This window comes from Gorilla gorilla, chromosome 22 (assembly GCF_029281585.2).
Source record: "Gorilla gorilla gorilla isolate KB3781 chromosome 22, NHGRI_mGorGor1-v2.1_pri, whole genome shotgun sequence".
Taxonomy (NCBI): Eukaryota; Metazoa; Chordata; class Mammalia; order Primates; family Hominidae; genus Gorilla; species Gorilla gorilla.
Window position 1 is genome coordinate 20290858 of NC_073246.2, and position 18984 is coordinate 20309841.

At 35.4% G+C, this 18984-nt stretch overlaps 1 protein-coding gene across 1 annotated transcript in view; it reads right to left on the minus strand.

Moving 5' to 3' along the window:
* The window catches only part of TMPRSS15 (transmembrane serine protease 15), a 136332-nt gene that overhangs the window by 35937 nt on the left and 81411 nt on the right, over positions 1-18984 (minus strand). The window contains exons 18-19 of the mRNA XM_055373826.2: positions 10147-10257; positions 7945-8077 (exon numbers count right to left, since the gene is read on the minus strand). Of these exons, the coding sequence (XP_055229801.1) occupies positions 7945-8077; positions 10147-10257 (244 nt within the window). The remainder of the gene's footprint in view (positions 1-7944; positions 8078-10146; positions 10258-18984) is intronic.

Here is an 18984-nt window from a genome sequence, read left to right on the forward strand (position 1 = left end):
ATGACACATAAACAAAGGTTGAGAGCACTTACCCTAGGTGGTGGTTCTCAACTCTAGAATGCATCTGAATTACCTGAAGGACTTATTAAATCACAGATTGCTGGGCCTTACTCTAGACTTTTGGGTTCAATAGGCCAGAGGTAGGATTCCAGGATTTGAATTTCCATACTTTTTTTTTTTTTTTTTTTTTTTTTGAGACGGAGTCTCCCTCTGTCGCCCAAGCTGGAGTGCAGTGGCGCGATCTCGGCTCACTGCAAGCTCTGCCTCCTGGGTTCACGCCATTCTCCTGCCTCAGCCTCCCGAGTAGCTGGGACTACAGGCGCCCGCCACCACGCCCGGCTAATTTTTTGTATTTTTAGTAGAAACGGGGTTTCACCGGGTTAGCCAGGATGGTCTCCATCTCCTGACCTCGTGATCCACCCGCCTCGGCCTCCCAAAGTGCTGGGATTACAGGCGTGAGCCACCACACCCGGCCCCTTGAATTTCTATAAATTTATCCCAGGTGATTCCATGCTGGGATGGAATTTGGTCCTAAAACCACACATTGAGATCTACTGACCTAAACCATTCTGAATCTAAGAGTCTGAGGCTGAGACTAGGTGATTCTTATGTATAACCATGCTGTACCTTCAAGAGCTGGTGTAGCTGTTGTATTACAAGTCAGTGGTACACCTATTGTCACTCCCTTGCCCAGAGCAGACATAATTATCTTATCACTGTGCTTTCCCCCACCCTGCTAGATATTAAACCTATTAAGTATTAATGTTAAAAAGTATCAAATTATGGTAGTTTGCTATTAATGATTTGCTCTTTAATTATTTTTAATTAATGCATTTCTAATTTTAAAATGGAGAAAACATCAGAGTTATAATTTGTGCTTCAAGTAAATGATGGACTTTGTAGTTAAGTCAATTAAACCAAATTAAAATAAGATTTTTTCCACCTCCTTGCCCAAAGCTTTTCTCACCCACCCCACCACAGTAACATGGCTAAGAATAAAAGTACCTTCTGTGCTGAAGTTGCAAATCAAAAAATTTTAAAAATGCAAAATATTATTTATTTCTGTGTAAAGTTAGCAAATTAAGTAAAAATCATCTAAAGCCAAAGGTTACATTTTTTTTTTTTTACTGTTCCCATATCTGTGTTGTTGTTTTGTGTCCTGAGTTGTAATAAGTCAAGGTTTTCCCCGCATACTTGAAAATTTTGGGACATTGGCATAAAATATGAACAAGGGCAGAAGCACTATATGTCTACCACCTCCTTAAACTAGGATGAAACATAGGTTCTATTTCCAGTGTTCTGGAACTCAGTGCTAAGTTGTATAAACAAATTCATTGTGGTGGTTACATCAGAATTTAAATGATTATGCTCTATGTTTTTGAAAGGCTTATTGAAAAACATTTTAATCTCTTCCCCCAGTATTTTCAAAACACCGCTGCAGTGGAAGAACCTTGGGGTAATTCCATTTCTTATTAGCATTTGAGAATATAAGGCTCAATTTGATGTTGCTGATATTTAGAAGTATCTTGGACAGGACTAATATGGGATTTAAAAATTAACACCAATTCCTCATAGGCCACCTTATTAGAACACAAATAACTAACTCCACTTTTGAGATATTAGTTATTTCCCAAATTCTCTAAAGTTTTACAGAAATGCTGTTTTTTTCTAGATTTTAATGATTTAGCAGGGTAAATCAGCTATATCATTTATATATTGGGTTAGTAACAGGGAAATGCTATTTGCTAGGAAATACCATTAAAAAAACACTACCCTAAGTTTTTTTAACCTTTATTGTTGCATCAGTATAAAATGTTTTCTTTCATACTTTGATCAAAGACATGAAAATGTTATTCAAGGTACTTTTTACTTATGCATGTAATGAATTATAGGAAATGAAAATGTTTAATACAAAAAAAGGAAAGGCTAATGAAATAGGCCTCATAGGATTTACTAGAATCTGAGGGGAATTGCATTTTGTACCCTATCTGCATAAATAATCTTGAGAGACTACAGTGGCTTTTTAATAAATTCACTATCAAATTACTTTCTACTGCAGCAAACACACATCATTTTAAACTCACTAAGTTTTCTTTCAGTTACCATGCACCAGTCTAGACAAATTCTCATTAAGGATATAACTTTCTTTCAATGACTAGAGCACTATGGAGACTATTTAATAAGCACAGGCTCAAAGATTAAAGTCTTTGCAGAGATTACCTAACTCATTTCTGAAGAAAGCAAGCACCTGACCTTCATCAAAAATATTGTATCTAAGGCAGTGGGATGTACTACTTGTGTTACATACACTAAAAAATCTGGTTATTTGTCTCTGTATCTGGTTAGAAGGACTACGATTCATGGGAAATGGGATCAGTGAACTAGAGAGTAAAATCTGGCTGGGGAAACCACGTAAGTAAATAGAACAGAGCTGTGTGTCATCCACTCAGCTCAGGCCATTTTCTAGAAAGCCTTCCTTGACATGCCTTTATTGACTTAAGTTCTGCTACAGCACATTGCATTTATCACATTATATTGTAATGATCTATTTATGTGTCTATCATCACCACATAAGCATGTAAAGCCATGTCTTATTTATTCATGGAACAGTTACAATATCATCACCTGTGCTTAGATTTCTGACCCAGGAATAATAATAATATATTTACATGACATACTGTTAAAATGTAATAAAGATGTATGTTTCGAAGGAACGTAAATGTAGGGATCCACATTTTGCTATCACCCAACTAACAGGTTTCATTCAAATTAATTGAAAAAAACTTCTGTCAAAGTAAAGTGTTGATCATTTTGACCTTTGTGAATAACTCATCTTAACCCAATACATCCTCCAGGAAACAATGTAGTTAAAATTCACAAACCACAATGGAAAGAACTCCTCTTTTTATAATCACATGGTGATCTGCGAAAGGTGATGAATTGAGACACAACTCTGGGCAGGGAAAGCCCAGTCATCTGGGGCACTTGGGTGCATCAATTGTGGAAGCAAGGTCAAGTCCCCAATCTCCTTAGCTTAATCTTTAGAAACTAAGTTCCTCAGTCTATACAGCAGCTCCTGAGCAATTGAAGCTAATGGCTTCCTAGGACCTCACCTCTTTGAATTCACTATTGAACTAAAATTAGTGTTTAAAGTAGGAACTTGGAATGAATGCCACTTACCCAGTTCTTTACTTGAAATGAAAATAAACAACTGTCACTTTCTGGGTTTTGTTGACTCTTTATCAACAAAAATTGTTTCTCCTACAACTTGCCCTCTTCCAAGACTTTATGTCTGAAAGCTCCCCATGTTTAAAGAGTTTTTGTTGAAGTTTATAATGTAGAATAAAAAGAATTACACACAGACACACACACACACACTCACACACACACACACACACACATTTAAAGTACAGGAAGACTCTGACTAATATGCATAAACCAAATCGATTTTTTAACATATACTATTTATAGAAAATATGCTCAATAAAAGTAGGAATAGAAAGAAATTACAAAAGAATGTGGTTTCACCCCATTTTATAAAAAGTTTAAAAGTACATATATGAACAAAGATCTAGAAAACTATACACTGAGACTTTTTTTTTTAAAGTTCTGGGACACATGTGCAGAACATGCAGTTTTGTTACATAGGTATACATGTGCTATGGTAGTTTGCTGCACCCATCAACCCATCATCTACATTAGATATTTCTCCTAATGCTATCCCTCCCCTAGCCCCCCACCCACTGACAGGCCCTGGTGTGTGATGTTCCCCTCCCTGTGTCCATGTGTTCTCATTGTTCAACTCCCACTTATGAGTGAGAATATGCAGTGTTTGGTTTTCTGTTCCTGTGTTAGTTTGCTGAGAATGATGGTTTTCCAGCTTCATCCATGTGCCTGCAAAGGACATGAACTTATCCTTTTTTATTGCTGCGTAGTATTCCATGGTGTATATGTGCTACATTTTCTTTATCCAGTCTATCACTGATGGACATTTGGGTTGGTTTCAAGTCTTTGCTGTTGTGAACAGTGCTGCAATAAACATATGTGTGCATGTGTCTTTATAGTAGAATGATTTATAATCCTTTGGGTATATACCCAGTAATGGGATTGCTGGGTCAAATGGTATTTCTGGTCTAGATCCTTGAGGAATTGCCACACTGTCTTCCACAATGTTGGGAAAACTGGCTAGCCATATGCAGAAAACTGAAACTGGACCCCTTTCTTACACCTTATACAAAAATTAACTCAAGATGGATTAAAGACTTAAACGTAAGACCTAAAACCACAAAAACACTAGGAGAAAACCTAGGCGATATCATTCAGGACATAGGCATGGGCAAAGACTTCATGACTAAAACACTAAAAGCAATGGCAACAAAAGCCAAAATTGACAAATGGGATGTAATTAAACTAAAGATCTTCTGCACAGCAAAAGAAACTATCATTAGAATGAACAGGCAACCTACAGAATGGGAGAAAATTTTTGCAATCTACCATCTGACAAAGGGCTAATATCCGGTATCTACAAAGAAGTTGTAACAAATTTACAAGAAAAAAACAAACAAATTTACAAGAAAAAAACAAACAACCCCATCAAAAAGTGGGTGAAGGATGCGAACAGACAATTCTCAAAAGAAGACATTTATGCAGCCAACAAATATATGAAAAAAAGTTCATCATCACTGGTCATTGGAGAAATGCAAATCAAAATCACAATGAGATACCATCTCACGCCAGTTAGAATGGTGATCATCAAAAAGTCAGGAAACAACAGATGCTGGAGAGGATGTGGAGAAATAGGAACGCTTTTACACTGTTGGTGGGAGCATAAACTAGTTCAACTAAACTGATTATTTATATAATGAATAATGAAATTCATTTCCTCTCTTTGGTCTTGATAGGAATTTCGTTCCTGATGAGGCTGACATCACTTGGATGAGGCTTGGAGCTGGGAAGTTTCCATTCTAAATGCACAGCTTTTGAGAATATAACAGGAACTGGAAGCTCTCAGTCCAACTGTAAGAAGCTAAGTTAGGTATAGAAGGAACATACCTCAACACAATAAAGATTATATATGACAAAGCCATAGTTAACAATATATTAACAGGAAAAAGTTGAAATCTTTTCTTCTAAGAACTAGAACAAGACAAAGATACCTACTCTCACCACTCTTATTCAGTATAACACTGAAAGTCCTAGACAAAGCAATTAGAATAAAGAGAGAAATAAAGGGCATCCAAATTGGAAAGAAGGAAGTCAAATTGTCTCTGTTCATAGATGACATGATCTTATCTACAGAAAAACCTAAATACTCCACCAATAAAGGGAATTGATCATTGAATTTAGTAAAGTTTCAGGATACAAAATAAACAAAACAAAATCATTACAGTTTCTGTACATCAACAACCAACTAGCTGAAAAAGAAATCAAGAAAGTAATCCCATCTACAACAATCACAAAAAAAACAAACACCTAGAAATAAATTTAACCAAGGAGGTGAAAGACCTCTTCAAGGAAAACTGTAAAACACTGATGAAAGAAACTGAAAAGGACACAAACAAATGAAAAGCATCCTATACTCACGGATTGGAAGACTTAATATTGTTAAAATAACAATACTACCCAATCCCTATTTAATGATAGGGATTTAATGCAATCCCTATCAAAACACCAAAGACATTCTTCACAGGAATAGAAAAAAAATCCTAAAATTTGTATGGAACCACAAAACACGCCAAATAGCCAAAGCAATCCTGAGCAAAAAGAACAAAACTGGAGGCTTCACACTACCAGATTTCAAAATATTCTACAAAATTATAGTAACCAAGATAACTGGCATAAAAATGGACAATAGACCAATGGAACAGAATAGAGAACAAGATAGAGAACCCTGAAATAAATCTATGTTTACAGCCCACTGATTCTTTTTTTTTTTTTTTTTTTTTTTTTTTTTTAACAAAGGCACCAAGAACATTCACTGGGGGGAAAGAACAATCTCTTCAGTAAATGATGCTGGGAAAACTGGATAACTATATGAAGTATGAAACTAGACCCTTATCTCTCACCATATAGAAAAATCATATCAAAATGGATTAAAGAGTTAAATCTAATACCTAAAATGTTGAAACCACTAGAATAAAACATTGGGGGAAACACTCCAGGACATCGGTCTGGACAAAGATGGCTTCAGTAAGCCCATAAAAGCACAGGCAACCAAAGCCAAAATGGACAAATGGGATCACATCACGCTAAAAAGCTTCTACACAGCAAAGGGAATAACCAACGAAGTGAAGACCAAATCCACAGGATGGGAGAAAATATCTACAAACTATCCATTTGACAAGCACATATTAAGCAGAATATATAAAGAGCTCAAACAAATTGACAAGAAATAAAAACATATATTCCGACTTTAAAAATAGGCAAATTATCTGAATAGACATTTCTCAAAAAAAGACATACAAATAGCCAACAGAATATGAAAAAATGCTCAACATCACTAATTACTAGAGAAATGCAAATCAAAACCACAATGAGATATCTCTCACCCCTGTTATAATAGCTTTTATCAAAAGAGAGGCAGTAAGGGATACTGGTGAAGACATGGAAGAAGAAGAACACCCATAGACGGTTGGGGAAAATATAAATTAGTACAGCCACTATTCAGAACATTATGGAAGTTTCTTAAAAAACTAAAAATAGAACTACCATATAATCCAGCACTTCCACTGCTGGGCATATATTCAAAAGAAAGGAAATCAGTATATCAAAGAGGATATCTGCCCTCCCATGTTTATTGCAGCACTATTCACAATAGCCAACATTTGGAATCAACCTAAGAGAAAAGCATATGTTTTACAATTAGAAAACTTTGGGCATATGTTTTTATAGATAGGTATATGTATATTTACATATACATAGAGTGTATATATAATGTATTGCTTAAGTATTTGACACTGCTTTTTAAAGACAAGGATTAGTCTAGAGTTTAGCATTACAATAATACAAAATAGACATGGTTCTTCCCTTTATAGACCTCATAGTTTAATATGACAAACAAACTTTAAATGATATAGTGTTATAAATTATAAAGATAACCACATGTGAGCCAACATGGTTAGTAATCACTAAATCTTCAAAATCATTAAGGATCAGAATGGTGGGTTAGAGTTGCCAGGTTGTAAAATGCAAAATAAGTATGTTATTACTGCTCATTACTTTCCTTTTCTACCTAATTACTTAATTACTTTTAAGACTTGATGGGAAGGTAAAAAACAAATATGGTGAAATTACATATTTGATGCAAGCTATTAATGCATTAGACTGGGAGGTATAATACATTTTTGATGAGTTATTAATTGGAATTTTTACCTGCATCATCCTTGCTGAGAATATCTTTATCCTTCTATAATACAAAATTTATAGAAATACTGTAGCGGGAGAGGTTATGCAAAATTTTTAATTTTAAAGATATTTTACAAATTTTGCATAACCTCTCCCACTACAATAGTACTTCTATAAATTTTCCAAAAAAACTATTGTAAATGTGTTGCAAAGATATAGCAAAAGCATATTCTCTGTAGTACCCTTGTGATTATTTATGTATATTATGATATAGGATAAAACGAAATATTTCATTAAAAATCATCAAAAAATATAAAATCATGAGAAATGCTCACACATAAGTATTTTGTATAACAGAGTATATTGTATTTTATATAATATTTACATGTACTTATATTTATACAGTATTCATACAAAGGTTATCAACAGTGGTTATTATTTGAAAATGGGGTTAATCAAGATTTTTATTTTCTCCCTTTTGCTGATGTGTATTTTCTAAATTCATAACTTTATAAATTTTAAAGCTCTTATTAAACCTAATTTGATAGTAATAAAAAGGTTTGCGAATCTCTTAAAAAGGAACTCAGTAGAATTACTTACCCTAGTCCCAGCAGTTGACAAACATCATTTGAAATCTGGGTGGTCCAGTTCTCAGCACAAGCTGTATGCCATATGCTCTGGATTCTGAACTGCACTAAACCATTGTTGTTCGTTGTGCCATTGAAAAAACGCACTAAAGACATGGAGAGTATAATGGTAGTTACCAGAGACTGAAGGGTGCGGAGTATGGGAAGACATTGTTCAAAGAGTACAGAGTTTCATTTAGACAGGAGGAATAAGTTCGTGAGATCTCTTGCACAGCACTGTGACTATAGTTAATAATAATGTATTGTATATTTCAAAATTTTGCAAAATTTCAAATTTTCTCATCATGAAATACGGTAAGTATTTAAGCTGATGGATAGGTTGATTAGCATAATTCAATCATTCCTCAATCTCTCTCTCTCTCTCTATATATATATATATACACACTTTTTAAATATATATATACACATCCTCTATATATACATTCTCTCTCCATACTTTCTATTAATATATATTATATATAATAACATCACATTGTAACCCATAAATATATAGAATTAAATTTTTCAAATATACAGCAAATTTTTTGGAAAAATTAACAAAAAAAGAGACATTAAAGAGATTAGATTACACATGTGGTCATTTTGACCTAAATTGATAGGAGTAAATTATGGCCTCTAAACTAAATGTGCAATGTTCTTAATATTTCAAGTTTAGAGATTGATTGTAGTTTTTCTTCAGAGCATGATGGAAGGTCTAATTTGAAAAATATAAATTTAGTAGACAATTTTGCTCTTTATGTAACCATAAAAATGGAAAATGCAGAGATATGCAAGTTTATTACAAATCTATACAGCAAATAAACAGAAAATAAAGTTATCTGTGAAGAGTATATGTAAGAGTATATATAAACTTAGTTTCTGAAAGAAGGAAACTCAAGTTTAGGGATTACTTTAGGAATTCCCTCCCCACCAAAAAAAAAACCACTTTCTTTGTACTTGCTTTTATACCATTTGATTTCTATCATCTTACTTATCATTTTACAACCATTTTGAACAGAATTTTAAGGCCATTAGTGGCCAGGTAGGGACTAAACCAAGCTAAGTGCGTTCATCAAGGGAGGAAAACATCAGTAATTGTAGTCTTACCTACAAACACTACGTTGTAATTCTATAAAATAATGCTACATTGTTTACCTTTTTTTCATATTATGACAAGAGCTAAGAGCAGTGACTACAGAATTATACAAACTTAGGTTCAAAACCAGCTATGGCCCTTACTGGGTGTGCAATCTTTGGCAGCCACTTATCATTTCCAAGCCATAGTTTCCTCATGGGTAAACTATAGCCAATTTTTTTTTCTTTTTTGAGATGGAGTTTTGCTCTTGTAACAAAGGCTGGAGTGCAATGGCACGATCTGGGCTCACTGCAACCTCCGCCTCCCACGTTCAAGCGATTCTCCTGCCTCAGCCTCTGGAGTAGCTGGGATTACAGGCACCCACCACCACGCCTGGCAAATTTCGTATTTTTAGTAGAGACAGGGTTTCACCATGTTGGTCAGGCTGGTCATGAACTCCTGACCTCAGATGTTCTGCCCACCTCGGCCTCCCAAAGTGCTGGGATTACAGGCGTGAGCCACTGCGCCTGACCAGCTATACCTAATTCTTGTTGTGGATTTTTTTTTTAACTTAGTTACAGTGCATGGTACATAGTATGTAAGTGTTAAATATTTGCTTAGAAATAAAAAGACATAATAAAAGTATCCATTACTCATAATGTTATTGAGGTGTGGAAGGGGAGCTGGAATGAAAACTCAGCAGGGCAGGGGGAGAAAGTGAACTATAAGTAAGCACACAGGTGCCTCTGAATGTGGGCAACAAAGAGAAAACAGTAGCCAATATGAGTGGTGCTAGCCTGCTTGGTTTGGAATATTGTCTCTGTGGTATTCTCGGCTTCCTATATGGATATTTGTTGCTCTAGAACTACAGTTAATAAGTGTGACCAAATTGAAACAAACAATAAACTGAGGCCTGCGTATTAACTTTTCTTCTATCCAGATGGGGACAGAGGTGCTAAAATCATCTCAGAGATGAGATGTTCTCGTTCCAAAGCATCAAAACAGGTCCTAATAAACACACTTATAATCTTTCTTTGACACTGTAGAATCCAAATGCAGAGGCTAAAGTCATAAAAGTATTTTCCTAAAAATAAGACATACCACAATCTGCTTCATCTGAGCCATCCTCACAGTGCAGATGACCGTCACAGAGATTCACCAGTGGAACACACTCTCCATTTTTACATTGAAAATGGTCTTCCTTGCATGGCTCTATGGGGAAAGAATGTTTATTGTATAGGATAAAGAAAACACAAATGGATGATTCTGGAGTACAAATCCCATTTGCTCCCCTTTAAACATGAGTCCTTTGCCACAGCTCAAGGTGGAACCAGCTTTGATACTGAGTAAATGAGAGTTAATGGGTGCAGCACACCAACATGGCACATGTATACACATACAACAAACCCGCACGTTGTGCACGTGTACTCTAGAACTTAAAGTATAATAAAATATATATATATATATATATATATAATAATAAACATGAGTCCTTTGCCACAGCTCAAGGTGGAGCCGGCTTTGATACTGAGTAAATGACGAGTTAGTGGGTGCAGCACACCAACATGGTACATGTACATATGTAACAAACCTGCATGTTGTGCACGTGTACCCTAGAACTTAAAGTATAATAAAATATATATATATATAAAATAATAAACATGAGTCCTTTGCCACAGCTCAAGGTGGAGCCAGTTTTGATACTGAGTAACACCATCTACTTGTTTGCTCAGAATGCCCCAGAAATAGTTTCCAAGCTGAAGTGTACATAGCTTTAGAAGAGTGTGGATGAAACCTCAGACATCTCTTTTGCAGCAAAACTCAGGGAATTTCTAAGACGTGGCTGAGAGGTTGTCAACTCATCTCTTCCTCGTAATTTTGTTAGTATCTCTTCAATAAACAAACTCCTCCACCCCAAACGAACATACAAGCAACAACCATTGAACTGTTACTCAAGCACAGAGAGGTCCCCTGGCCTCACCATCCAAATGATACTTCCAAACCTTAGTAAGAAAGAAATGTGGAAGTTGTCTGTTGGTGAGATCAAAGTTGGATTGGGTCGGAAACAGAAGGCTCAATTAAAGCTTGGTCAGGCAGGAAAGGGTAGTTACAAAGAAATGGAAACTTTGCCGTATCGGTAATGTGAAAAGAAGTTGAGGATAGAGCCCCAAACAAGTACAGCAGTGTTGGAGGCATGGGCATGTGCTTGGCACATGGAGACACAAAAGGAAAATGAAAAACCTGGGCAAAGAAGAAACTGGGTAGATCTGGAGGCCGTTGGTGGTTGTTTCCAGAGTTTGGGTTGTGCAAAAAGAGGCCTAGTGGAAACATTCCTTATTTAGAAGTAGCTGCTGCTGTTTCCTGAGATTGTTTTGTCTTTAAAAGTTTTGTTCTGGGAGAGCCCTCATATCACTGGGAGAGAGGGGTTTGCTTCCCTCTTCCAGTTCTTTCTGATTATGGCTTAGGAGGTACAGTTATGTGCTGGAAGGAGAGTAGGAACTCCATGAGGGCCACATGGAATTTGGTTCCCTAACAATGGTGATGGCTGTCAGGTATGGAGAGGCTCAATGTCTTATCCCCTACATGGCACGTGAACAATCATATGGGGAAGCAAAAGCACTTGACAAAAATAAGAAACAGGGAAGCTTCTATTTTGAAAACTATTAGTGATTATTAGTCAATATAATAACATTACTATTACATTGCTTTCAAGGAGACTCAGTTCAGGTTAATATGATTTCAGAAACAAATTATAAAAATATCCATGGAGACTTTCTGAATTTATGATGACCAAACATAAAGCCACTTGAAAGAAATTATTCCTGTTGTTTTAGAATCTAAGTTGTAGACTCACATCTGAGAGTACTGAAAAATACCATTACACTTCTAAAGAGAGGGACTCAGTATAGCCATACTACACTTATTGAAAAAAATACCAAAAGTAGTCCAGCAACTATGAATATCCATCAGCTATTTTCAGCTTTTTAATAAAAGGGCATTAGAGTATTTTTCTAAAAAATATATTGAATAGAGTATTTGAGGGGGGGGTGTTTTTATGGGGGTAAGGGGAGGGTGGTGCTATCCAGCAAACCAAGTGTGGGATGCCCTAAGAGAATCAATTCCTAATTGAGTTGTCTGAAAGAAGCAAGGTCAGCATCTCACTCCCTGGCCAAAAGTTGACTACACTGCATAACCACAAGGACCAGGCTTTCATGGGACTAGTGTAAGGGCTTTCAGATTTTTTAAAACTCTGACGTTAGTATGAAACAGATTTTAAGTAATAACTCTAGGGTACACATCAATGTGTGTGTTTGTGTGTGTGTGTGTGTGTAACTAAATTAAAATTTGCTTTTACTCTGTTCTATTATTTCCTATCCCATCCCATCCCATCCCATCCCATCCCATCCCATCCCATCCCATCCCATCCCATCCTATTCCATCCCATCCCATCCCATCCCATCCCATCCCATCCCATCCCATCCCATCCCATTCTATTCCATAACAAGGCATAAAATTTGTTGGATAGTGAAACCAAATAAATTCATTTCACTACCCTGGTTTTTGATAAATACCAGGATAAACTGAAGTATACTGAAAATATTAATGAGACAGTGACATTATTTTCCTGAAGTTTGTGGGCAGATAGCTGTGTAAATAAAGATTGGTATCAATTCCTATGAAATGAAATCAGAAGTTAGGAAGTTGGCAACGTGGACACTAGAAAGATGATCAGATGACAACTGCCTGGCAGGGAAGCCCAGCTCTAGCACAAAAAGTGGAGGAATGGAACCTGGGGATTAGGGATTCGGAGCTGAACCAGTTTATAAGAGATTATTATACTATAAGAGGTGTATTGTCTATAGTGCAATATTCCAGGGCTGGTGGAACAATGCTCTGAAGAGCTCACAAGTCTATTTCACAACAGAGCTGGCATTTGGCCAGAAGCTGGTGTTTGCCAAATGAAAACTACAATGGTAAAAATAAATAAATAAATAAAAATAAAAACTTCCTATCTTCCAACATTGGAACGATGGGAAGATGGGGAAAAAAGGGAAGTGGAAACTAAAACAAAGACAATATTTCCACCCTCCTCTGCCTTAAGTTATTAGGCCAAGGTCTGTGCCTGAGTTGAGGGATAAAAGAAGCTTTGAATTAGATGATATAAATGTGTTGATATTATACCTGACTGTTCATTTTAACACTTACAAGTGAGTGTAAGTTACCCAGATAAAATGATTTAACACCGGAAGTAACTGAAAAAGTGTAGAGATCTGCCTGAAATATTCAGAGCCGAAAAAGGAGATTTGAATTAAAATAGAGACAAATGAACCTTTTGTTTTGCTTATATGGTCATTGAGGTCAGTCATTCTGTAAACTGCATATACAATATGCCAGCTGTAATACCCATAAAGCCATGTTTTCTCATCTTTGTATGTCCAGGTCTTGGTGAAATGTCTTGCACAAAGCAGGGAATAAGTAGATATTTTTAAAACATAAAGTAAATTAATGTATGTTAAAAGATTGATATGCCTCAAAATAAGTATGAAGCTTAGTAATAGAGCCAACATAATATAAAGCAATTTTTAAAACTATGATTTCAAATAAAGTTTAAAATTTAAGATAATTGACTGACGGTAATTCTAGTGATTTGAAAAAAAGAAACAATTTTATGAATTATGAAGATATAATTTACTTACTTAAATTTCAATAGTGGTTAAGACATAGGACCTAAAGTAATATGACCTTGGTTGAAGGTGCAATTTAGCCATTTCTTTTAATATTTCTTTGAACTTGGGCAAAGAAATTAGCCTGAGGCTCAGTTTCTTTGTCAATAGGAGTAAATACTACTTTTGTCTTAGGTGTGTCAGAAGAACAAATTTTAAAAGATAATGAAGTGTATTTATCATATCAATACATATACAGAGAATATGCAGTAGATAATATTTTTAACAGTAAAAACAGTAACAGTAAAAAAACTCTTCTTCACCGATTTTTTTTTTTTTTTTTTTTTTTTTTTTTTTTTTTTGAGACAGAGTTTTGCTCTTGTTGCCCAGGCTGGAGTACAATGGCGCCATCTCAGCTCACTGAAACCTCCGCCTCCCGGGTTCAAGTGATTCTCCTGCCTCAGCCTCCCAAGTAGCTGGGATTACAGGCATGTGCCACCACGCTGGGCTAATTTTGTATTTTTAGGTGAGACGGTGTTTCTCCATGTTGGTCAGGCTGGTCTCGAACTCCCGACCTCAGGTGATCCAGCCACCTCGGCCTCCCAAAATGCTGGGATTACAGGCATGAGCCACCGCGCCCGGCCTTTCACTGATATTTTTTAAGTTAACATTTTTACTCCATGTGCTAGTTGTGCTGTTTCTCCCTACGAATAATGAAATAAACAAGAAAACATACCTAATCCTTTCCTCTTAGTATCTTACAACAATAATTGGAGCTATTTGTATACGCTACTTTAAGCTTTGAAGAATTCTGTATTTTTTCATCTGAAATCTAAGTTACCTTATTAAGAAAATATTTTTAGAAAGCCACGGCTGGTTGTTTCTACAAACCTTTATACCATGAGAAAATTTGGTTACATATCTCAAAATATAATGCTATTACGGAGGTTCTTGAAAATGTAATTATCAATTTGTTTCACAAACATATTTTTAAACCAGATTAGTGAGATGACAAATGGGCAGAGATAATTACAGATTCTAAAGACAGCATTAATACTTTGACTATATATTTTATCTTTCTGGTATTAATTTTCCTTTAGAAAATTGGAAGTCTTAAATGTAGGTAGAAGTGTTTGTATTCATATATTCTGTCTTAAATATATATTTTAACATACTTTATTTAAAAAGTTGACAGCATGAATTACATGTCCATGATCAATTATATTGATATACTTACAGAATGTTAGTCACCACCCTTTATTTTTAAATTATCTTATTACTTTTTTCATAGCTTACTGAAATCACTATGTAAAAAATGAGTTCTCAATGACAATAATGTAATCATATATACATTTACTGATAATTTTACCCTTTTACTAATGTAGATAGGCAACATTTAATTTGAAAATCACATACGAGTTGAATGGAAACAGACAAATATCTGAATTAAAATTTAAATGATAACATAAAAATGTTTTAAAAATGTAATTCATTTTTGTGCTCTAGCTGAAGCTGTTAGGGTTATATTCTATGAATCCAGAAAAATAATAAGTTGTTTCTATAAGCTGAATGAACTGGATGAAAAAATGCTGAATGGGGAAAACTGATCTATTGTTACTGAACTGAACAGAAATTTTAAAATCTGAGAAGTATAAATAAGCTCTTTCAAAATTTTCCTTACATGCATAAACTGGATTCTGATTTTTTGCAACATACAATAGTTCAGCTTCATTAAGCAGTCTTTAATCCAACAGTTTAACTCTCTCTGGACTCTTGAAATCTTATTTCTGATAGTTTTATGCCCGTGGTGAGAGAGAGAAAAAGAAATATTGCTAAGAATTGAATTTCCCCATCTCCTTTTTATGAAGTCTCCAGTAGCGTTGCCTCATTTAGTCAACATATGCTTGGTTTAAAATGGAACGAAATTGATCTCTAAGCACATGCCACACAATCTGGGGAGGGCTCAAACCCCCTAAATGTAATCAGCTGCCACTTCCACAGTTACCTGATAAACACTGTTGAATTCCATCGTTAAGACTCTGAGTATCAGAAAAGAGGAATAAGGGGACATTTATAGGAGACAGATCTTAATAAATCTATATTACATGTACTTTATTACAGTAGAAATGGAAATGTTAGGAACATAGTACAAACAAAATAAGATACAAAAATACACTATACAATTGTGTTAAATTTCAACTAAATGCTTGGAAGGTATCCCTAAAATAGCTCCAGAAGACAAGTGAAGCAAAAACGATTTTTTTCCTTCTTTTTTTTTGAGACGGAGTCTCACTCTGTCGCCCAGGCTGGAGTGCTGTGGCGCGATCTCGGCTCACTGCAAGCTCCACCTCCCGGGTTCACGCCATTCTCCTGCCTCAGCCTCCCGAGCAGCTGGGACTACAGGCGCCCGCCACCACGCCCGGCTAATATTTTGTATTATTAGTAGAGAGGGGGTTTCACCGTGTTAGCCAGGATGGTCTCAATCTCCTGACCTCGTGATCCGCCCGCCTCAGCCTCCCAAAGTGCTGGGATTACGGGCGTGAGCCACGTGCCTGGCCGCAAAAACGATTTTTGTTGCCCATTTATACTTTTTTCTAAAAGAACCACCAAAGTGCCAGGATGTGTGTCCAGTCTCGCTTTCCCTTACCAGCTTGATTAGCCTCCACAGCCAAGTCCCTGTTTCTGTAATTGCTTTTCAGTCTTTGGGTGTAAAAAATCTCGACGGAAGCAGACGGTGCTGATGACAACTCAATCATTCCATTACTCACTTCCCAGCAGCATCTGTCCTATGTCTAGGAGGAATGTGAAACCACACTCCCCATGTATTTATCATGCAGTGATGGGCATTGAAGACTCCGTTCTAGCTTCAATCAGGGGAATTTTCCCTTAAAAATAACTTCATACATTACATACTAATTTAACAGTATAAATGAAATCTAGCTATAGGCAAAAGAAATCTAAAGAATCTATACACCACAAAATTGGTGTCTTTTGCATTGCGAGAAATACATTGTACTCTGTTTTTGAGTTTGATCTTGAATCAAAGTTGCTTATAATGTTTTTCAAAATCTTTGACATTGTGTTAGTTTCATTATAAGAATCTGAGACAGGAAATAAATGCTGATGAGGATGCAGAGAAAGGGGAACATTTATACACCTTTGGTAGAAATGTAAAATAGTACAGCCATTATGAAAACCAATATGAGGCTCCTCAAAGAACTAAGAAATATAAAAACTAAAAATATAACTACCATATAATTCAGGAGCCCCTCTGCTGGATATTTATCCAAAAGAAAGAAAAGCAGTATATCAAAGAGATATCTGCTCATCTATGTTTACTGCAGCACTATTCTTAATAGCCAAGTTATGCAGTCAACGTAAGAGTCCATCAACAGATGAAAAGGGAGAGAGAAAATGGTATCTTTGCATAATGGAATATTATGCAATCATAATAAATAATGAAATCCTGTCATTTGCAACAACATGGAGGAAACTGGAGGACATTATGTTAAGTGAAATTGCCAGGCACAGAAAGACAAATGTTGCATGTTCTCATTCATATGTGAGAGCTAAATTAATTGATTTCATGAAGATAGTAAATAGAATGGTGGTCACCAGAGGCTGAGAAGGGTAGTGGGGAGGGAGGATAAAGAAGGGTTTCAATGGGTACCAAAATAGAGTTACATAGAAGGAATAAGATCTAGTGTTTGGTAACACAATAAAATGACTATAGTTAACAATAATTTATGGTACATTTCAAAATAACTAGAGAAGACAATTTGGAATGTTCCTAACACTTAGAAACAATAAATGTTTGAAGTGAAGAATATTTCGGTTTCCCAGATTCGATGATTGTAAATCATATGCTTGTATTAAAATATTACATATACTCCATAAACATGTGTAATTATTATGAGTCCATAAAACACAATTTAAACAAACAAACTGTAACTATAACTTTTGATGGAAGAGATTTGCCTCTGTCTTCCTTTTGACAATCCATTTTCCTCTTTTCAAGTCTTTTCTCCCTTCTCATTTTCAATTTAAAATAGGGGTTTAAAGACCTACTTTTTCTTAAAAATTTTGTTTCAAGAGGCTTTAACTTTTGCAGATGGTGGAATGCCATGTGCTGTTAGTTTGTTCTCATGCTGCTAATAAAGACATACCTGAGACTAGGTAATTTATATGAAAAAGGAGAATTAATGGACTTGCTGTTCCACAGGGCTGGGAGAGCTTCACAATCATGGCAGGCAAAAGAGGAGAAAGGCACATCTTACATGGCAGCAGGCAAGAGAGAGCATGTGCAGGGAAACTCCTTTTTATAAAACCATCAGATCTCATGAGACTTACTCATTATCATGAGAACAGCACAGGAAAAACCCACCCCCATGACTCAATTACCTCCCACCAGGTCCCTCCCACAACACATGGGGATCATTACAATTCAAGGTGAGATCTGGGTGGGGACACAGCCAAACCAAATCACCTATAATTATTTCAATTGTTTGGATACCTCAATAAATCTAATCCCTTATCTGTTAGAGCACAGTATTTTTTTAAAAAATCTCAATTACTTCAGGTTTTACTATTTATCTCAGTTTCTTTAAAAGTATAATACTTCTTTCAAAAATCCTTTCCTTGACAGAATTCTTGAAAAAATTTAAGATGGCCTCCAGTAGAATAGTATTAGGCGTTAGGTATTTACTTGCTCTATTTTATGATATTTTGCAGAAGAGAGTACATAATTTTACTGCATTTAACCAAGCAGTTATTGAACCTTGTATATTTTTTAGTTGTGGGATTTTCTCCTTAAAACATGAGAAATATTACTTCATTGTTTTAATGTTCATAATTGAGTGAAATATAAAGCTGATCTTATTTTCAACACTTACAAAAATAATTTTACTTTTTCTGCTAAGAATTTTCAGAAAAATTTCCGTCTTGAAATTTAAAACTTCACACAGAAAATGTCATAACACTGATTCTTGCTTATTAATTTTTTTTTTATTGAACACACTAAGACTTCACGATTTTTCAGGTAATTTTATTCAGATCCAGAAAGCGTATAATTTTTCTTTCATTTTATCTTTCACTATTAGTTTTGATCTGCTTTTATGTTTTCAATTTCAGGAATGTTTATTGTTTTCAAATTTGGTTTGGTGTTTTTTCCTGCATGCCCATTACAGACTCTCATATGTTTCCGTCTCTCTTTACTTATCATTTTTTCATTCTTCATCATGCTTCCCTGCAGCAATTTTTGTGGAAATGTGTGTGA